This window comes from Terrapene carolina, unplaced genomic scaffold, assembly GCF_002925995.2.
Source record: "Terrapene carolina triunguis isolate 2854851 unplaced genomic scaffold, T_m_triunguis-2.0 Scaffold139, whole genome shotgun sequence".
NCBI lineage: Eukaryota > Metazoa > Chordata > Testudines > Emydidae > Terrapene > Terrapene triunguis.
The window spans coordinates 209,741-231,920 of NW_020664490.1; the positions used below are offsets into that span (position 1 = coordinate 209,741).

Sequence of the window (22,180 nt, forward strand, 5' to 3'; positions counted from 1 at the left end):
AGAATGATTAAAGGTCTTGAGAACATGACCTATGAAGGAAGGCTGAAGGAATTGGGTTTGTTTAGTTTGGAAAAGAGAAGACAGAGGGGACATGATAGCAGTTTTCAGGTATCTAAAAGGGTGTCATAAGGAGGAGGGAGAAAACTTGTTCACCTTAGCCTCTATGGATAGAACAAGAAGCAATGGGCTTAAACTGCAGCAAGGGAGGTCTAGGTTGGACATTAGGAAAAAGTTCCTAACTGTCAGGGTGGTTAAACACTGGAATAAATTGCCTGGGGAGGTTGTGGAATCTCCATCTCTGGAGATATTTAAGAGTAGGTTAAATAAATGTCTATAAGGGATGGTCTAGACAGTATTTGGTCCTGCCATGCAGGCAGGGGACTGGACTCGATGACCTCTCGAGGTCCCTTCCAGTCCTAGAATCTATGAATCTATGAATAAACATGGGATTGACTGAATGGGGCGAGAATGTGCATTGGCATTTATGCTTTGCCTGGCCTTAAGGAAGACAGGCCTTTGAGCTGTTACTGTAACATGGCTGGTGCCAGAGCCCTGTGGAGCGGTGACCCCCTTTTGTTGCCCTCTCCAGTTTCCTGAATGATTTGCATGGCACAACATGTGCCTGGTTACACTCCTGATATTGTTATACATATTATAATTAATTATACAGCACCCAAAGCATGATAGGCACTTTACAGACAATTAAGGAGACAAGGTCTCTGCCATGAGGAATTTACAATCTGAATATACAACTAGAAGACGACAATGGATGAGAAATGGTGTATGACAAAGCAAGCAATTGAACAAACACTGACGTTTGTTACATCTAACATCAGTACCGGGCAAATTAGTTGAAACAATTGTAAAGAATAAAATTGTAAGATACATAGAAGAACATAAATTGTTGGGCAAAAGTCAACATGGTTTCTGTAAAGGGAAATCATGTCTTACTAATCTATTAGAGTTCTTTGAAGGGGTCAACAAACATGTGGACAAGGGGGATGCAGTGGACATAGTGTACTTAGATTTCCAGAAAGCCTTTGACAAGGTCCCTCACCAAAGGTTCTTACGCAAATTAAGTTGTCATGGAATAAGAGGGAAGATCTTTTCATGGCCTGAGAACTGGTTAAAAGACAGGGAACAAAGGGTAGGAATAAATGGTAAATTTTCAGAATGGAGAGGGGTAACTAGTGGTGTTCCCCAAAGGTCAGCCCTAGGACCAATCCTATTCAACTTATTCATAAATGATCTGGAGAAAGGGGTAAACAGTGAGGTGGCAAAGTTTGCAGATGATATTAAACTGCTCAAGATAGTTAAGACCAAAGCCGACTGTGAAGAACTTCAAAAAGATCTCACAAAACTAAGTGATTGGGCAACAAAATGGCAAATGAAATTTAATGTGGATAAATGTAAAGTAATGCACATTGGAAAAAATAACCCCAACTATACATACAATATGATGGCGCTAATTTAGCTACAACTAATCAGGAAAAAGATCTTGGAGTCATCGTGAATAGTTCTCTGAAGACGTCCATGCAGTGTGCAGCGGCGGTCAAAAAACCAAACAGGATGTTAGGAATCATTAAAAAGGGGATAGAAAATAAGATGGAGAATATCTTATTACCCTTATATAAATCCATGGTACGTCCACAGCTTGAATACTGCGTACAGATGTGGTCTCCTCATCTCAAAAAAGATATACTGGCATTAGAAAAGGTTCAGAGAAGGGCAACTAAAATGATTAGGGGTTTGGAATGGGTCCCATATGAGGAGAAATTAAAGAGGCTAGGACTTTTCAGCTTGGAAAAGAGGAGACTAAGGGGGGGATATGATAGAGGTATATAAAATCATGAGTGGTGTGGAGAAAGTGAATAAGGAAAAGTTATTTACTTGTTCCCATAATATAAGAACGAGGGGCCACCAAATGAAATTAATGGGCAGCAGGTTTAAAACAAATAAAAGGAAGTTCTTCTTCACACAGCGCACTGTCAACTTGTGGAACTCCTTGCCTGAGGAGGTTGTGAAGGCTAGGACTATAACAGGGTTTAAAAGAGAACTGGATAAATTCATGGCGGTTAAGTCCATTAATGGCTATTAGCCAGGATGGGTAAGGAATGGTGTCCCTAGCCTCTGTTTGTCAGAGGGTGGTGATGGACAGCAGGAGAGAGATCACTTGATCACTTGATTGCATGATCTAAAAAATAAAAAGGAGTCATATAAAAAATGGAAACTAGGACAGATTACAAAGGATGAATATAGGCAAACACCACAGGAATGCAGGGGCAAGATTAGAAAGGCTACGTCTTCACTGGGGGGGGGAGGGGAGGTGTCGATTTAAGATACGCAAATTCAGCTACGCGAATAGCGTAGCTGAATTCGACGTATCCGAGCCGACTTACCCCGCTGTGAGGACGGCGGCAAATCGACCTCCGCGGCTCCCCCGTCGACGGCGCTTACTACTACCTGCGCTAGTGGAGTACAAGCGTCGATTCGGGGATCGATTGTCGCGTCCCGACGAGACGCAATAATTCGATCCCCGAGAGATCGATTTCTACCCGCCGATTCAGGCGGGTAGTGAAGACGTAGCCTTACTGACCTTCCCCACAAAATGAAGGTTGTAACTTGTGAGATAATTTATGTCATTTGTTCTGAACACGGACTGGACCACCCCATATTTGAGGATTAGTGGGCCTAGACATTGCTCATGGGCTTCACCAGACATCTGCGGGGAGAGCAATATAGCAGTGCACAGACAATCCAGGAAGTTTTTGGAGAGTGTTGGGGACAACTTCCTGGTGCAAGTGCTGGGGGAACCAACTAGGGGCCGTGCACCTCTTGACCTGCTGCTCACAAACAGGGAAGAATTGGTAGGGGAAGTAGAAGTGGGTGGCAACCTGGCCAGCAGTGACCATGAAAGTTCATGGTCAAGTTCAGGATCCTGACAAAAGGAAGAAAGGAGAGCTGCAGAATATGGACCCTGGACTTCAGAAAAGCAGACTTTGACTCCCTCAGGGAACTGATGGGCAGGATTCCCTGGGAGGCTAATATGATGGGGAAAGGAGTCCAGGAGAGCTGGCTGTATTTTAAAGAAGCTTTATTGAGGGCGCAGGAACAAACCATCCCAATGTGCAGAAAGAACAGCAAGTATGGCAGGCGACAAGCTTGGCTTAAAAGAGAAATCTTTGTGAGCTTAAACACAAGAAGGAAGCTTACAAGAGGTGGATACCTGGGCAGATGACTAGGGAGGAGTATAAAAATATTGCTCCAGCATGCAGGGGTGTAATCAGGAAGGCCAAAACACAATTGGAGTTGCAGCTAGCAAGGGATTTGAAGGGTAACAAGAAGGGTTTCTACAGGTATGTTAGCAACAAGAGGGTGGTCAGGGAAAGTGTGCGACCCTTACTGAATGGGGGAGACAACCTAGTGACAGATGATGTGGAAAAAGCTAATGTACTCAATGCTTTTTTTGCCTTGGTCTTCACAGACAAGGTCAGCTCCCAGACTGCTGCACTGGGCAACACAGTATGGGGAGGAGGTGAGCAGCTCTCAGTGGTGAAAGAACAAGTTAAGGACTATATAGAAAAACTGGACATGCACAAGTCCATGGGGCCAGATGCAATGCGTCTGAGGGTGCTGATGGACTTGGCTGATGTGATTGCAGAGCCACTGGCCATTATCTTTGAAAACTCATGGCGATCAGGGGAGGTCCCGGATGATTGGAAAAAGGCAAATATAGTGCCCATTTTAAAAAAAGGGAAGGAGGAGAATCTGGGGAACTACAAACCTCAGCCTCACCTCAGCCACTGGAAAAATCATGGAGCAGGTCCTCAAGGAATCCATTTTGAAGCAACTGGAGGAGAGGAAGGTGGTCAGGAACAGTCAACATGGATCCACCAAGGGCAAGTCATGCCTGACCAACCTGATTGCCTTCTATGATGAGATAACTGGCTCTGTGGATATGGGAAAAGCGGTGGACATAATATACCTTGACTTTAGCAAAGCTTTTGATAGAGTCTCCCACAGTATTCTTGCCAGCAAGTTAAAGAAGTATGGATTGGATGAATGGACTATAAGGTGGATAGAAAGCTGGCTCAATGTCTAATTGGCAGCCCCAGCGGAGTGCCCCCGGGGTCGGTCCTAGGGACAGTTTTGTTCAACATCTTCATTAATGATCTGGATGATGGGATGGATTGCACCCTCAGCAAATTCGCAAATGACACTAAGCTAGGGGGAGAGGTAGATACGCTGGAGGGTAGGGTAGGGTCCCAAGTGACCTAGAGAAATTGGAGGATTAGACCAAAAGAAATCTGATGAGGTTCAACAAGGACAAGTGCAGAGTCCTGAACTTCGGATGGAAGAATCCCATGCACTGCTACAGGCTGGGGACCGACTGGCTAGCAGCAGTTCTGCAGAAAAGGACCTGGGGATTACAGTGGACGAGAAGCTGGATATGAGTCAACAGTGTGCCCTTGTTGCCAAGAAGGCTAACGACATATTGGGCTGCATTAGTAGGAGCTTTGCCAGCAGATCGAGGGAAGTGATTATTCCTCTCTATTCGGCACGAGAGAGGCCAAATCTGGAGTACTGCATCCAGTTTTGGGCCCCCCACTACAGAAAGGATGTGGACAAATTGGAGAGAGTCCAGCAGAGGGCAACGAAAATGATTAGTGGGCTGGGGCACATGACTTACAAGGAGAGGCTGAGGGAACTGGGCTTATTTAGTCTGCAGAAGAGAAGAGTGAGGGGGGATCCAAAGAGGATGCAGCTAGGCTGTTCTCAGTGGTGGCAGATGACAGAACAAGGAGCAATGGTCTCAAGTTGCAGTGGGGCAGGTCTAGGTTGGATATTAGGAAAAACTATTTCACTAGGAGGGTGGTGAAGCACTGGAATGGGTTACCTAGGGAGGTGGTGGAATCTCCATCCTTAGAGGTCTTTAAGAGCTGGCTTGACAAAGCCCTGGCTGGGATGATTTTGTTGGGGTTGGTCCTGCTTTCAGCAGGGGGTTGGACTAAATGACCTTCCAACCCTAACCTTCTATGATTCTATAAGGGATATCGGCCCATTTACCAGGTGATAGAGCAGACCTTTCCCAGCAAATTCAGAACCAGGAGTAACTGTGACTCAATCAGTCAGGGAGACAGTGCACACACTCTCCTCCTTTGATCGTGCTACCAGAGAGACTGCCTCAAATCTGATTTACATTACTGGGAAACAGATTGAAAGTAATGTTCCAACAAAGAAAATCTGTTTTCCATGACACGTAGAAGCCTTTTGGTCATTATATAATTGGAAAAGAAAAGCGACAGTAGTATCAAAACAACACTTGCTGGGTCAATCAGTGAGACTCTGTAGATAATAAACACATTACGAGACTGAGAGGAGACTGGAATAAAAGAAACTCAGGAGGAGGCAAAGTTGTGAAACACAGGCAAAAGAAACTCAAAAATAGTTGTGACTTATTTTCTTTGGAAACTAATCGTGACACAACAGGGGTGAGTAGATTTTTGTTAGCTATACAGACATTTAGTTTGTTAATTTGTTAGCTATATAGACACTTGATTCAGGCAGACTAATTGTGTTTATGTAACAGTTTTCATTTTTAACATTCTAAAAGTTTGAGGACCAGGATATTCTTTCATCAGTGCATTTACAGCTGATATGCAAAGTCTAAAGGCCTGATGATAAATTCTTAGTTTTCAGTCTACCAAACTAGTGCTGCCCAGAAATGAACACTTTAAAATATTCACCTCTTATAAATGTTTGATATCTAACCACATAAGAAGATTCCCTCTGTGACTGCAGAGATTGTTTTCCTCTTCCTGCTCTGTACCCACATGGGGTTTGTTCCACCCTCCCCCCAAAACAAGACCATTCTGCGGGGAGAGGGGACAAAAAACAAACATCCAATTTCCATAACTATTTGCCTGATGAAGCAATCCTCTGAGGATCCTTAAGGACAATTTTGAATTTAATGACTTTCATGGGTTTAGAATACATTTTCTGTGCTCTTACAACTTCCATTTTAATTCCTTAATACAATATCAAAAGTAGGGCTGTCAATTAATTGCAGGTAACTCACGCGATTAACTAAAAAAAATTAATCACGATTAAAAAAATTAATCGCGATTAATTGCAGTTTTAATCACACTGTTAAATAATAGAATACCAATTGAAATTTATTAAATATTTTTGGATGTTTTTCTACTTTTTCAAATATATTGATTTCTATTGCAACACAGAATACCAAGTGTACACTTTATATTATTATTTTTTATTACAAATATTTGCAATCTTCAAATTGCAATTTGCAATTTTCAAAAATGATAAACAAAATAAATAGTATTTTTCAATTCACCTCATACAAGTACCATAGTGCAATCTTCATTGTGAAAGTGCAACTTACAAATGTAGATTTTTTTGTTATATAACTGCACTCAAAAACAAAACAATGTAAAACTTTAGCGCTTACATGTCCACTCAGTCCTACTTCTTGTTCAGCCAATTGCTCAGCCAAACAAGTTTGTTTACACTTACGGGAGATAATGCTGCCGGTTTTTTATTTACATCACCTGAAAGTGAGAACAGGCATTCGTATGGCACTTTTGTAGCCAGCATTGCAAGGTATTTACGTGCCAGATATGCTAAACATTTGTATGCCCCTTCATGCTTCGGCCACCATTCCAGAGGAGATGCTTCCATGCTGATGACGCTAGTTAAAAAAATAATGCGTTAATTAATTTTTGACTGAACTCCTTGGGGGAGAATAGTATGTTTCCTGCTCTGTTTTACCTGCATTCTGCCATGTTTTTCATGTTATAGCAGTCTCGGATGTTATAGCAGTCCCAGCACGTTGTTCGTTTTAAGAACACTTTCACTGCAGATTTGACAGAACACAAAGAAGGTACCGATGTGAGATTTCTAAAGATAGCTACAGCACTCAACCCAAGGTTTAAGAATCTGAAGTGCCTTCCAAAATCTGAGAGGGATGAGGTGTGCAGCATGCTTTTAGTCTTAAAAGAGCAACACTCTGATGCAGAAACTACAGCACCCAAACCATCAAAACAGAAAATCAACCTTCTGCTGGTGGCATCTGACTCAGATGATGGAAGTGAACATGCGTTGGTCTGCACTGCTTTGGATCGATATCGAGCAGAACGCGTCATCAGCATGGATGCATGTCCTCTGGAATGATGGTTGAAGATGAAGGGACATACAAATCTTTAGCGGATTTGGCACGTAAATATCTTGCAATGCCGGCTACAACATTGCCATGCGAACGTCTGTTCTCACTTTCAGGTGACATTGTAAACAACAAGCGGGCAGTATTATCTCCTGTAAATGTAAACAAACTTGTTCGGCTGAGCAATTGGCTGAAGAGGAAGTAGGACTGATTAGACTTGTAGGCTCTAAAGTTTTACATTGTTTTATTTTTGAATGCAGTTATTTTTTGTACATAATTCTACATTAGTAAGTTCAACTTTCATGATAAAAAGGTTGCATTACAGTACTTGTATTAGGTGAACTGAAAAATACTATTTCTTTTGTTTTTTTGCAGCACAAATATTTGCAATCAAAAATAAACATAAAGTGAGCACTGTACATTTTGTATTCTGTGCTGTAACTGAAATCAGTATATTTGAAAATGTAGAAAACATAAAAAATATTTAAATAAATGGTATTCTATTATTGTTTAACAGTGCGATTATTTTTTTTAATTGTGCGATTAATCACGTTTAATTTTTTAAATCGCTTGACAGCCCTAATGAAACCTAATGACATGCAAAGTAACTTAATTTTTCTTACTACAATGACATTCACTTAATATGATTGCCTCTCCAAGATTCTAATTTTTGTACTGATTTGTATCGCTGCCTATTTTGATAACTTTCAGTTGTTAATATTGGATAATTCAATCAGAACTGATTGAAACATGGAAATCAGATATGTGATTTAACACATACAACATGAAGAGAGACTTGCAATATACTTAACCAGGAATTTTCTTGCTTGCTTTCCTGCAGCAGTACACAGTAAAAAAAAGTAGTGGTAAAGTGACCTTTTAATGCACTGGCACTGCAGGCAGCCAGACCCCCCCCCCCCAAAAAAAGCACAGACTTTCATCTTCTTTAATGGACTTATCCATATCTGTATGTTATCAATGTTCTGTATTGTTCAGCTTAAAAAAACAGTAGCTGGAATAGACACATTTCACTGATCAGTATGTATTTTAATTGCTCTGATACAGTCCTGTTGGATGATTATCAGAACCAGTGGGTAAGAATGACAAATGCAAAAAGAAAATGGATGTTTTGTAATTTGGCTTTATTTTTCCATCAGCAGAATAATGATGTGAACAGTTTGCTAGAATAATTTTTTCACACCTGGAACAGCTTGCACACAAGACCTGCAGAGAATTGAGAGCACTCAAGCACCTTGCAGGATTGGGCCTATACTTTGCAAATGGTACTGAATAGAACTTGGCCACTGGAGCAGGTTAGACAAACACCTGTCAGGAATGGTCTAGATAATACTTAGTCCTGTCATGAGTGCAGGGGACTGGACTAGATGACCTCACGAGGTCCCTTCCAGTCCTATGATTCTATGATTTGTTTGTGCAATTTATATCTGAATAGTTCAGTAGAATCCTCCTAATTGGCACAAACAGAGAGAAACAAATGTACCAAAATTAAGCAATTGTCTCAATTATTAGAGGTTCATGGGAACACACTGCACTGGGAAACGTTGTTTAGTTTCAGGAATTGCTTTAAAAAGGTACTCCAAAGCATTAAAATATTTTCTAAAACAATATTAAGGCAAGACACTCATTTAACAATCATAATTGAGCTGGGAAACAGCATGAAATGAACAAAGGGCAGCACAGTGAGAAATTTATGATAGCAATTGGTGTGCCATTATCCCAATGTTTAAAGTCATTGAAATATATTCCACTGAATCCTTGGCAATTTTCCCAATCAAGCGGGTGTGCCAATTATTAAGATTCAGATTAAGTGGATTTTACTGTATTTCTGACTTTGATCGCAGTACTGTTTATCGTTAGGGTAATATTGGAGACTAATTCATAAAGGAGGACAGCAGTAATTTCTGCTTCTTTTAAAATCTTATCTACAGTCATGTAATAGGAGATCACAATGAGAGTGCATAAAAAGTGTCCAGGTTTCTGTTATTTTCATTTCCTATTTTTGACTTGAATATTTAAGATATATTTTCCTGTAAGGACCCAACTGAATACTTACTATAGTTTTTTATACTCTACAAAATTAATGATACTCTCGTAAAAGCTTTAAAATAAGTGTCTTTCACAGTTTTCTTTTTCAATTTGTGGAACACTTTCCCCCATTTGTGTTTCAAATAAAAATGTAGTTTCTTTTCCCCACCTACATTATATATCACTTTGGGAACAATATTTGTTTACTATTGTGGAACAGCACAATCCAATTTAAAACAAATCAGAGAGTGACTTTTTTAAAGTCAATATTTAGAAATTGGAAGACTTTCTCCAGCTGATACATTAAGGTAGGTCAAACTTGGGGCAACTACTACTACTATACAGAGATCTGCAGATATGGATGAAAGGTAGGGCTTATAAAAGTTAACTTCAAACATGATATAACTACTTTTAAACCCTGTGGTGATGCTTTTTTATATATCCCTTTCATATAAATAAAGTGTATTAGCAAATATAGCTCTCTGTATTGTAAGATGTGATCACAGATTAGATGCAAAAGACTACATGAAGATTTTTAATGTACTGTTCATTTGGTGGATATAATTTATAGAAAATTTGTAGACTTCAAAAATGAATATGTATTTACATACCTTAAAGAACTCCTTTTTTTCAACTTGTTCATTGCCATCTGCATCCAACATTTTAAAAGCAATATGAAATCCAGTTTGTGGTTCTGCAATGAAGTGTTAAAAATACATATACATTTGCTTATAAATAATGAATGCAGAATTATCACCTGCAGTTTCAGTTTTCCATAGTTGAATAGATGCTTTGAATTCCCAAATCATATTATCCATACACAACTATTATGTGAATGTTAGAAAACACTGTTTTATATCCATTTCAAAAGATAGGGATATGGGTAATGAAATGCTAATAGTACCTACATATAGCAGAATATCTTGATCTGTTCTCACCTATTCTGAAAATTCAGTCCATCTTAATGCCCTAGATTCTCTTCCTATGATCCTCAGCCTGTTTCCCCATTTTCTCCATTGCCACTGACCATCTTAAGTTCTAGCTCTATGTCCTGTACCTACTTTCATGCTAAGAAGAGCTGGAAGAAATCTCCAAAGCCAATCAATATTCCCAAATTGGTTAGAAGAATCACTGTAGAGTGGTCTCAGGTACTTCTTCCTCTCAGAAACTAAGCATGCTGTATACAATTATCTTGAGACTCTACTGCCCTGAGAAGCAAGAAATTGGGTTTGTAAATCAAATCCAGTTTGTAAATCAAACCCAGTCCTCTCAGCTAGGAGCATGGGAACTAGCCACAGGGTCCCGAGCCGCCCAAGTATTTTTTTTTCTTAATAGAATCTCTCTATACATTTGAGCTCCAATTTTTCCTCTTTCAGCACATTGTGTATTTTATTCTCCAATACCTATTTTTTAATGAAATGATGCAAATAGTTTGCAAAAACGTGCACTGCATTTCTTTCACCAAATTGCTGCCCCTTATCTATCAGGACAATTTCATCAGGTCTAGTAGGCAGTAAGAAAATGCAAAACTCTCTGAACTACTTCTTTTGTCCATTTGAGGCTACCTGACTCACTAGTGGGTTGTCCTCTTTACTAGCCTGCCCAGGAGTAATTTGACACTGAAACATGTTTGAAGTCCATTGCAGTAGCAAGTGACCCCACTGATATAGGACAGTTACCTGTTCCGTAACTGGCGTTCTTCGAGATGTGTTCCTCCTGTCTATTCCACAGTAGGTGTGCGTGCTCGCCACGTGCACCGGTGCCGGAAGTTTTTCCCTTAGCAGTACCCGTACTGGGGGAGCACTGCGGCGACCCCCGGAGTGGTGCCTGTATATCGTGCTATAAGGGGAGCCATGGGCTCCCCCCACCCTCGGTTCCTTCTTGCCGGACAACTCCGACAGAGGGGAAGGAGGGTGGGGTGTGGAATAGACAGGAGCAACACATCTCGAAGAATGCCAGTTACGGAACAGTTAACTGTCTTTTCTTCTTCGAGTGATTGCTCCTGTGTATTCCACAGTAGGTGATTCCAAGCAGTATCTGTTGGAGGTGGGTAGGAGTTCACAATGGTTCGGGATGAAGTACCGCCTTGCCGAACCCAGCGTCGTCCCTACACTGGGCGACGATCGCGTAATGCGAAGTAAACGTGTGAACTGAAGCCCACGTGGCCGCCCTACAGATGTCCTGAATGGGGACATGGGCGGCGTAGACAGCTGATGAGGCCTGAGCCCTCGTAGAGTGAGCCTTAATGACAGGAGGCGGGGGAATCCCTGCCAGGTCATAACACGTGCGTATGCATGAGGTAATCCAGCGGGAGAGGCGCTGGGTAGAGATAGGTTGCCCTCTCGCCCGCTCGGCTGAGGCAATAAAGAGTTGAGAGGATCTCCGGAACGGCTTAGTTCTATCCAGGTAAAAGGCCAATGCCCTACGCACATCAAGCATGTGGAGGCGGTGTTCCTCGCTAGAGGAGTGGGGCTTAGGGCCGAGCACGGGGAGAAAGATGCTCTGCTCCATGTGAAAGGTGGAAACCACCTTCGGGAGGAACGCCGTGTGTGGGCGAAGCTGGACCTTATCCCTATGGAAAACCGTATAGGGGGGTTCTGAGGTTAAGGCCCTGAGCTCCAAGACACGTCGGGCAGACGTGATCGCCACGAGGAAGGCCACCTTCCACGAGAGGTGCGACCAGGAACACGTGGCCAGTGGTTCGAAGGGGGGGGCTGTGAGACGTGACAAGACCAGGTTGAGGTCCCATTGTGGCACAAGGGGCCTAGCGTCCGGCAACGAATGGTCGAGGCCCTTCAGGAAGCGGGAGCTCATAGGGTGGGAGAAGACCGAGTGTCTTTGCACCGGCGGGTGAAAAGCCGATATGGCTGAGAGGTGCACCCTGACTGAGGCTGGTGCCAGACCGTGAGTCCTAAGGGATAAAAGGTAGTGTAGGACAAACTGGAGAGGTGCAGCGGAGGGGGAAACTCCCCACTCGCACACCCACCTGGCAAACCTGGACCACTTCGCCACATATGTCTGACGCATGGATGGCTTCCTGCTTTCCAGGAGGACTCGCCTTATCTGCTCCGAACACGTGTTCTCCTCCTCGTTTAGCCACGGAGTAGCCACGCTGTCAGGTGGAGCGCGGCCAGATTGGGATGGAGGAGGCGTCCCCCGTCTTGGGAGAGGAGGTCCGGGCGGAGCGGTAGCACCCTTGGGGGGGCCGCTAAGAGGCGTAGGAGGGGCCCGTACCAGTGCTGGCGGGGCCATGCCGGGGCTATGAGAATGACCCTCGCCTTGTCCACTTTCACCTTCTGAAGGACCTTGGCAATGAGGGGAAACGAGGGGAAGGCATAGAGGAGCTGGCCTGACCAGCTCAGGAGGAACGCGTCGGAGATCGCGCCCTTCCCCACCCCTCCTCTGGAACAGAATTGTGGGCAATGCCGGTTCTGGCGGGTTGCAAACAGGTCGATCTGGGGAGCTCCCCACTCTAGGAAAATTCGGTGGGTGACCTCCAAGTGGAGCGACCACTCGTACTGGGGGGAGAAGACCCTGCTGGGGCGATCTGCTTGAGTATTGCGGATGCCCGGGAGGTGAACCGCTCTCAGGGAGATATCGTGGGCTATACAGAACTCCCACAAGGCCTGGCAGAGGGCTAGGGAACAAGTCCCACCTTGCTTGTTGATATAGTACATGGCGGCGGTGTTGTCCATGAGGACTCTGACCACCCTGCCACGGAGGTGCGTGAGAAAGGCTACGCACGTCAGACGTATCGCCCTGAGTTCCTTGACATTTATGTGCAGGGACAAGTCCGGGGTCGACCATGTACCCTGGGTCTGTACGTCTCCCACGTGAGCTCCCCAGCTCAGGTCCGAAGCATCGGACGTCAGATCTATGGATGGGTTGGCCTCCCTGAAGGGAACCCCTTGCAGCATATTGCTCAGGAAGGACCATAATTGAAGGGAAGCCAATACCGGGGACGGGATTGTGAGGACCTTGTCCAGGCTGTCCCAGGCCTGGGAGAATTGGGAGGCTAGCCAGAGTTGGAGGGGCCTCATCCGGAGTCTGGCATGGCGGACTACGTATGTGCAAGCCGCCATGTGCCCCAGGAGCCGAAGGCACGACCTGGCTGTGGTCACCGGGAATGAGGAGACCGAGACAATGAGGTCCCTTAGGGTCTCGAACCTGTCCAGGGGAAGAGAGGCCGTGGCCTTGGAAGAGTCCAGGAGAGCTCCAATGAACTCTATGCGCTGGACGGGCACTAGAGTAGATTTTGCCTCATTCACGACTAGACCTAGGTTTTTGCACGTGGCCAGGAGTAGCTGCACGTGGGACTCCACCTGTGGACGAGAATCGCCCTTGAGGAGCCAGTCGGCCAGGTAGGGGAAGATTTGCACCCCCTTTTTCCTGAGGTACACTGCCACCACTGCCATACATTTCGTGAAAACCTTGGGGGCTGTGGATAGGCCAAAGGGGAGGACTGTAAACTGGTAGTGCTCCGTCCCCACCACGAATCTGAGGAAGCATCTGTGACCCTCGAAAATGTGGACATGGAAGTAAGTGCCCTGGAGGTCCAGGGCCGCGTACCAGTCTCCCAGGTCTAGGGTGGGGATAATAGAAGTTAGGGACACCATGCGGAACTTGGAACGGGTTAGGAACCTGTTCAGGAACCAGGTCACGCAGGTCCAGGATGAGTCTGAGACCCCCTTTTGCCTTGGGGATCAGGAAGTATCGGGAGTAAAACCCCTTGCCCTGGAACTGTGCTGGAACGCGTTCCACCACACCGAGACTGAGAAGCCGATCCGCCTCCTGACCCAGGATGCGGACCTGCTCGGGATCTCCCAGGGCCACACTGGGGGGCGGGGGGCTTGGCGGGGGGGAAGTGAACTGCAAAACGTATCCCTCGGCAATAGTGCTGAGGACCCACTGGTCCGATGTTATGTGGGACCATGCCCTGAGGAAGGCAGACTATCTATTGCAGAACACAAACTTTATTGGTCGAGGAGTCTCCCTGGCAACAGGCCCGGTGCCCCCCTGTAAATAGTCAAAACCGCCTCTTTCCCTGCCTCTTGCCCTTAGAGGGACCAGGCTGCTGGGTACAGCGGGACTGCCTCTGTGACCGGCATTTCTGGTCTCGAGGCTTTCTGTACGGGGGCTCATATCTGCCCCTAGCGGGTTGAGCCGCCGGGAGTGATTTGGCCTTATCCTTTGCCGGAGGGACGTAGAGGCCCAGGGTCTGCAGGGTGGTGCAGGAGTCTTTCATCCCATGCAGCCTGACATCCATTTGGTCCGCAAAGAGCGCCTTGCCATCGAACGGGAGGTCCTGCATCAGGGATTGGGCCTCCATCGACAGACCCGACAACAGGAGCCACGATGCCTGGCGCATGGAGATTGCAGACGCCATGGAGTGAGCCGCCGTGTCAGCCGCATCCGAGGCAGCCTGTAGGGCCGCTTTAGCAGCCGCTGACCCCTCTTCCACCAGAGCCTTGAAGTCCTTCCTATCCCGGTGCGGGAGAAGGGGCTCGAACTTAGGCAAAGACTCCCACAGGTTAAAGTCATACCTGCTGAGTAAGGCCTGGTGGTTGGCTATTCTCAGCTGAAAACCAGCTGACAAATAAATCTTTCTGCCAAAGGAATCGAGTCTCTTGGCATCTTTGTTCTTAGGGGTGGGTGCGGGTTGGCCTTGGCGCTCTCTGTGGTTCACCGACTCAACTACAAGCGAGTTAGGTGCCGGGTGGGAGTAAAGGTATTTGTGACCCTTCGCCGGCACAAAATACTTCCTTTCAGCCTTCTTGGAGATAGGGGCCAAGGAGGCGGGAGCTTGCCACAGGGAACTGGTGATATTGGCAACATCTTGGTGTAACGGCAGGGCCACGTGGCCCGGTGCCGAGGGAGATAGAACGTTGAAGAGGGAATCAGATGGTCCCTCGATCTCCTCGGCCTGTAGCTGAAGGTTGGATGCCACCCGCTTCAGCAAGTCCTGGTGCACCTTAAAGTCCTCCTGTGGGACCAAAGGCGGAGGCGCCACAATGGCGTCGTCTGGTGCCGGAGACGTGGCACGCGCGGAGTCGGGCACCGCGATTGGTGCCGGGGCGTCAAGACCCAGGTCGGAGTCCGGTCTCGGGTCCGCCGAGTCCTGGCCTGTCGACTTATCCCGTGGGCGGCCGGACGAGGCTGATGGAGCTTGGGACACTACGGCGACGGAACAGGTCCCCGGGTGGGCCGGTACCTGCTGCCACAGTGCTCTCTGGCACCACTGTCCTTGCCACGGGGTAACCGTGCCATTGACCCTGTTGGGTATCTGATGGCACAACCTGTCCCGGCGGGGCAGCGCGGCCCGAGGACGGGAAGAAGGGTGCCGAGGCCGAGGTGACCGAAGAGCGTTTGGTGCCTCGGGAGCGATGGGAACGGTGCCTGTGGCGTCGTCTCCCTCGCGATATGGACCTTGATGACGAGGAACGGTACCCCCTCGACGAGCTGCTTCGGTACCCGCGACGGCAGAACGAAGCCCGGTGCCGTGATGCCGAGGTACCCCGGGGGGAGTCTCTGGCCCGGTGTCTGGTTGAGCGGGAGCTGGAGCGCCAACGATGATGTCTGTCGCGTCGAGATCGGCTCCGGTACCCACGCCTGACCGGGGAGCGTTCCCGGCGCTTCTCTCGGTGCCTGCGCTCGCTGGCGGGTGGCGTAGAGGGGGCCCGTGATTCCCGTCTCGACGACGGGTCAGATGGTCCTGCCAGTGTTGACGATGGCCGGGAGTCCCCCGATGAGCGGTCGCTGTGCGTCAAGCGGTGCGGGGAGTGATCCCCGGAGCGGGAGCTGCGGCTCGCCAAACAGGTCTGACGGGCACCTAACGGGGCTTGCCTCGAGACCTGGGGCCCATACTCGGTTGTGAGCTCGGCACGGGCAAAGACAATGTCCTTTGCAGCCTGCACCGCCTCCGGCATCGACGGTATCCGTACCGGGGATATCTGGGTCGACAGCACCGGGCTGCTCCGCTCCACGCGAATCGGAGGTCTTTAGCCCAGGGGGGACCGAGGCTGCCCAGCACGGGACCAGCCTCCCCCTTGTCCTTATCGCGGCTTCGCTGCGAGGCCGGGCCCTTCCCTTGCTTCCTGGAGGGAGAGCGGCGCCGAGTGGTCAAAGGCGCCTCGCTACGTACCGACAACGCGGCGGCCGGTGCCGAGTCTGATCTGCGCACCGGCGTCGGTGTTAACGCCGACTCCATTAGGAGAGTTCGAAGTCTGAAGTCCCTCTCTTTTTTGGTTCTTGGTTTGAACGACCTACAGATTTTGCAGCGGTCGCTAATATGAGTCTCACCCAGGCAGCGAAGACACTCAGTGTGAGGGTCGCTCCTGGGCATAGAGCGGCGACAGGAGTCGCACAACTTGAAGCCTGGGGCGCGGGGCATGCCCCGAGCCCAAGCTAACACTGAGAACGATCCAACGAACAGTACCACTAGGGAAGAAAGGCTGCAGCGGAGCTGGAGCGCAAAGTTCCGACTACCTTCACTGGCGGCAAGAAGGAACTGAGGGCGGGGGGAGCCCGTGGCTCCCTTTATAGCGCGATATACAGGCGCCACTCCAGGGGTCGCCACGGTGCTCCCCCAGTACGGGTACTGCTAAGGGAAAAACTTCTGGCACCAGTGCACGTGGCGAGCACGCACACCTACTGTGGAATACACAGGAGCAATCACTCGAAGAAGAACTGGGAGTTTGTAGCTCTATGCAGGCAAACCATCAATTAGAAGAAAGCTATGGGACATCTCCTATAGTTTACCAGGGTCACAAAGGTCTCCAGGAATACAATGTTCAATACAATGTTCAATCTCCCTTGGGAATGTGAAGCCCCTTCAGAGAAGTTTTTAGTTTGGAGTTATATTTTTTCAGCCTTGGCTGACAAAAGTGTGGACCTTGATTTTTCTAACGTGCACAAAGCTTACGTTTTTGCAGAATGAAAACATTAAGAAAATGCCTCTTTTTGCTTTCCAGTGAATCTGGCAAAAATATTATACAAAATGTTGTCTTTATATATTAGACATTATTTACCCCTTCACCAGCCAATTAGCATCTCCAATTGACCAACCTTGTGATGCATTAACATTTGACAAATATCATTACAGTGTGCTAATCCGAACTCTACGGAAACTGGTATCCTCTCTATGGAAATGTTTCATTTGAAACCTTTCACCAGAGAGTTCTCTGGTTCAATAATAATAAGAGCATATCCCATAAAAACTTTAGAGAATAAAAGTGTAACGATTTATTGTAAAATGATTCATGTAATCTGTGTTGTAATTTACAGATAAGAAAGTAGCCTGTTGTAAAATATACAGGCTAGAACTGCTCATACAGTCCCCAAGAAGACACACTTATCTGATATGACGTAATGCCAATGGTATGCATTTTATAATGTAAATGTGGTTCAAAGAAGATCTCAAATATATTTGTATTTAATTACACTGTCAGGCAAAACTGTAAAATCTGAGCATCAGACCTGCATATTAGCCGCAAGTGTAGGTTCCATTTGGTCCTGCACAGCAAAACAGCATTAATTATCTCTAATTATTATAATGGGCTAATTGGAATAAAGTTTTTGATAGAGATGGCATGCTCAGCTCCTGGAGTCACTCACCAGGAAAGAAATGCTGGCTTTTAGCTGTTCACAACCCATAGCAGAGACTAACCAGGAGTATACCATTAACTAAGCCTTGGCACTGAACAAAAGATAATTGTGGTGACATGAGGCATGTCTGAGTGGGAAGTGAGTACTGCAATAGGTAAAATAAGGCCTCCATTTATCATGAAGAAATATTTTCAACACAGGCCATTGTTACCCAGATAATGGATTTCATATCTGTCCAGGTGCACAGAAACTGGGAATATCTTAGCCGATAGAGGGGTAATACAAGAGGATAGCAGATCTAGAGAATAACTGTGTGGGGTTGGGAAAATCTCATTAAAAAAGTAAATAAAGCCTCATAGAGCTTCTTTGAATAATCTGATTGTATCTAGTAATAATTAAAGAGTCATAGACACATAGGCTACATAATTATGAAATATCAAGAACTGATTGATATGGGATAGATATTAGATACAGATGGACGCACTAACCCTTGTTGACATTTGCTTTCAGAATGACGTACATGATAACCTTTTGTGTAACTTCAGAAGCAAAATTAACATTGGATTCATCCTGTATAAATAGGTTCCTTTGTTTTTGCAGTTCAATCCATTCCTATATGATATACCCTGGAAATAATGTCATTTGATTGTCTGAAAATGTGAAGAATTGCTTGCTTTGAAGCTGCTTCATTTCCTTCTTATTTGATCCAATGCATCAACATTGGTTTTAATTCTCAGCCTAACAACTGAATTTAAAGAAACTGAATCTTCTGCCATCTGATTTTAATTAAAACATACTATATAAGAATATTGATGCTGCTATGGGGTTCTCTTTTTTAATGTGCTTATGACTATCCACTGCCTGATTTGTTTTGCAACAAATAAATTAGTTTCACATTTTTCCTGTGGAGCTAGATCCTGTCTGCCACTTCTGGATTCAGTAAACCCCTGGCTGGTATTTCTATTTGCATGGAAGAATGTTTTCCTTCTCTTAAATACCAGTAGTGATCAAGGTAGCCTATCTTGAAAATGACTGTTTTCATATGTAAGAGGTGACCTTACTCCTCCCCCCTGCTTTATGTAGGACATTACTCAGCCAGAATCCTTCTAGGCAATTACCATCTGTTTGGAAACACTTTTGAATAACTATTGTGCATTTAGTATTGCTCACATTCAAAATTATTGGGCCATTAGTTGTGGCACTGGAGGGTCACTACTTGAGGGGGGGGGCAGTATATTTGTATGATGCATTAGTTTATACTGATACCATGCACAATGTTGTGATCTGTATTAGTTAGAGTTTCCTGAAGGATGATTGCTTCATGCCATGTATATTGCATTGCTATAGTCCAGCCAGGAGGTGCTTTCCTCTGCCCACCATCATAACCTCTGTCTTGCCTGAGTTCAGTTTCATCCATGACCTGATCAAGCTCAGGGCCATCTTGGTTGTACTGGTATGGTTACATGTGGTGAAAGATAGGTAGCGCTGTGTGTCACCTGCATACTGCTGGCACTCAAGTCCATGTTATCTTTCCAGTTCACCTAGTGGCTGTATGTAGATGGTAAATAGAACTGGAGAGAGAATCAATGCTTGAGGCCCTCTACAAAGTGAGCGGGCTGGTGGGAAAGATGTCATTTTCCATCACGGTTCTCTGGATGCATCCTTCAAGGAAGGGCTCAAAATCATTTTAGTGCAATCACCTCTCTTAGGTAAGACAGGAGTATCTCATGGTTGAGAGTGCTGAATGCTGCAGAGAGGTCCATGAGGATGTATGTCCATCATCCACTGACATCAAGAGAGCTAAGAATTTTGGTTTTCTCCTGCTTTTGTGAGTCTAATGGTTTGAGAAAGAGTATACTGGCTAACAAAACTGGGCCTATATGGTTATATAATTGGAATGTATCACTGCTAGCCAAAGGCCTCACTTCATAATGCCCATTATATCCATTTTGTCTTCGAAAGCTCTCCCTGACTTTTAATATTTCCCAGCTTGAGGGACAGATCACCAGAGTGGTACAGAGGGGTGGCATGTATGGAGCACAGGCCAGGATCAGTGTCTGTGAGGAAAGCTAAAAGACCCAAGGTCACCCCAACAAACCCAGCAAAGAATGCCATTATATTTGCAGTTAAAGCAGCAAATGGCTCTCTTGAAAGCCACCTGCCCTCACTCCCTGTTCCCACTGTAGCCCCTAATGAAGGTGGCTGCAATAGCACTTTTCATGTCCAGGACTGCAGGCTCAAAGAACTACCTGCCAGCCCAAACATCTTTTCCCTGTTCTTTTCAGCCCAGCCTTGTGTAGCACAATGAATAGTTTCCACATCTTTGGTAAGTGGCGGCTGGAAATGGAGAGGAGGGCTACTGAAGTAATCAGCAGACAACAGGGCAAGCAGAAGAGTCAGCAAAATATGTATGAGAGAGAAAAAAAAAAACAAGGAAGAGAAATGGAACAGAGAGGAGGGAAGGAATTAGAAGAAAATGGATTAAAAAATGGAGTGATGTCAGCAATTGTTTGAGGGCATGGTATGAAGGAACATGATGGGTTCCAACTACTGCTGTCTATCTAGTGTCCTTTATACACCTTAGTATGAGATGGTGGATGAAGTAATATCTTTTACTGGACCAACTTCTGTTGGTGAAAGAGACAAGCTTTCAAGATACCCAGAGCTCTTCTTCAGGTCTGGGGATAGTATCTTGAAAGCTTGTCTCTTTCACCAACAGAAGTTGGTCCAGTAAAAGCTAGTAGCAATTAAATATTCTTGCATTATAATATATAACACAAAATACTTACTTGTGAGGATTGTCAGCAAAAAGAGGTACTCTGTATATGAGATCAGTCCTGAAATAAAATAGTACCAAAAATGAAATGGTGAATTTTAAAATCAGCATATTGATCTGAAATATTTGTAGACTTTTACAATCAAACTTTGTATATTTAAAACATTCAGTTTCATATTAATTGTATATTAAATAATACAACTTATTAGAAATAAATATTTTCTTTTGTCATTATTTGTTAAACAAAAATGTTGATTCTATTTTCAGTGCTCTGGAGGTGAACTTGTTTCTCGAGCATCTCTGTCATGTGGAAGTCTAATTGAGAGAGTTAGGTTTATTTGGTATTAATAAAAGACCTGAACTAAATGTTTGGATTTTCACTGAAAAATTTCAGTGTTTATATGAAAGACGAATAAATTAAATGTGCTTTGTCACATTTAGTACCTGGGAGGAGAACTACTCTACTGTTATTCTGAAGGATCAAAGTATTTCATCCTTTGGCAGCTTTGAAAAGGCGGAGAATAGCTTTCCTTTAATTCTCAAGGGGAATATGGCAACAAGCAAAGCTGCCAAGCTGCTAGATTGCACTGATAGTACTGCTGGGCCCTGTGCCAAAAAGAGGTTTTTTTTTTTTAATAGCAACATGTCCTTTCTACAAGGTGAAAGTGTTTTTCCCCGCCTTTTGAAGGAAAATTCCAGAGTTTTCCTTTGAAACACCGATTTAAATGAAAAGCCTGAACAAAGATGTGACAGTGTCAAATAGCAGCATACAAGCTAAAGACAGAGAATATATAAAGCTGGTGGTTAAACAACAGAATCCTACGCATCTGCCCTATGATAATGTTTTAAGAAAAACATTTAAAGGGCTTCTTATGAACAGCTTTAAAAAATACTTTTAACTTGTGAAGTAAACACTGTATAACGTAGAAGCTGTTTAAACAGGCATGTTTAAACTACACTCTATTAAAAGATAAACATAATTTTTACAATTTATATTTAGCTAATTGATAGATAAGGAATCCTCTTAAGCCTCAGTGATAAACAATAAACTTGATTAATCACTATGCTGAGCCAATAACATTTTTATTTGCTTTGAAATAATTTAATATTTTAAGTTTGTCATTTTATACCAACTCCAGAATTTAGAAATATTCATTGACTGAAAGCAGCACTGTCTGGAGAAATGAGCGCAGGGCCGGGACTCAGGAGAGTGAGTTCTAATCCTAAGTCTGCCCTGACACACTGTGTAGATTTGGCCAAGTCATTTCTCCTTTTCTCTCAGTTTCCCCACCTGTAAAAATAGGGATAAATGATTCTTAGCCATCTACCTAACAGCTGCGTTGTGAGGATTAGTAAAGTTATATCTGTATGGTGCTATGACCATACAAACACTATTTAGATACTAAGTATTATTTATATTTCAAAAATTGTGTTTAAAACTTGAATGTACAATGTTGTATTAGTTCTTTAACATAAAAGGCATAAATTATTTGTATTTATTATTTGTACGGTGGTGGTGCCTAGGAGCCCTGGTCGTGGACCAGGACCCCATTGTGCTAGGCGCTGTACAAACA

General features: G+C 44.9%; 1 protein-coding gene across 1 annotated transcript in view; it reads right to left on the reverse strand.

The window, feature by feature from the left end:
* Window positions 1-22,180, reverse strand: part of LOC113406796 (calcium uptake protein 2, mitochondrial-like) — a 254,715-nt gene that overhangs the window by 30,081 nt on the left and 202,454 nt on the right. The window contains exons 5-6 of the mRNA XM_026653524.1: window positions 20,620-20,667; window positions 9,838-9,920 (exon numbers count right to left, since the gene is read on the reverse strand). Coding sequence (XP_026509309.1) covers window positions 9,838-9,920; window positions 20,620-20,667 — 131 coding nt within the window. The remainder of the gene's footprint in view (window positions 1-9,837; window positions 9,921-20,619; window positions 20,668-22,180) is intronic.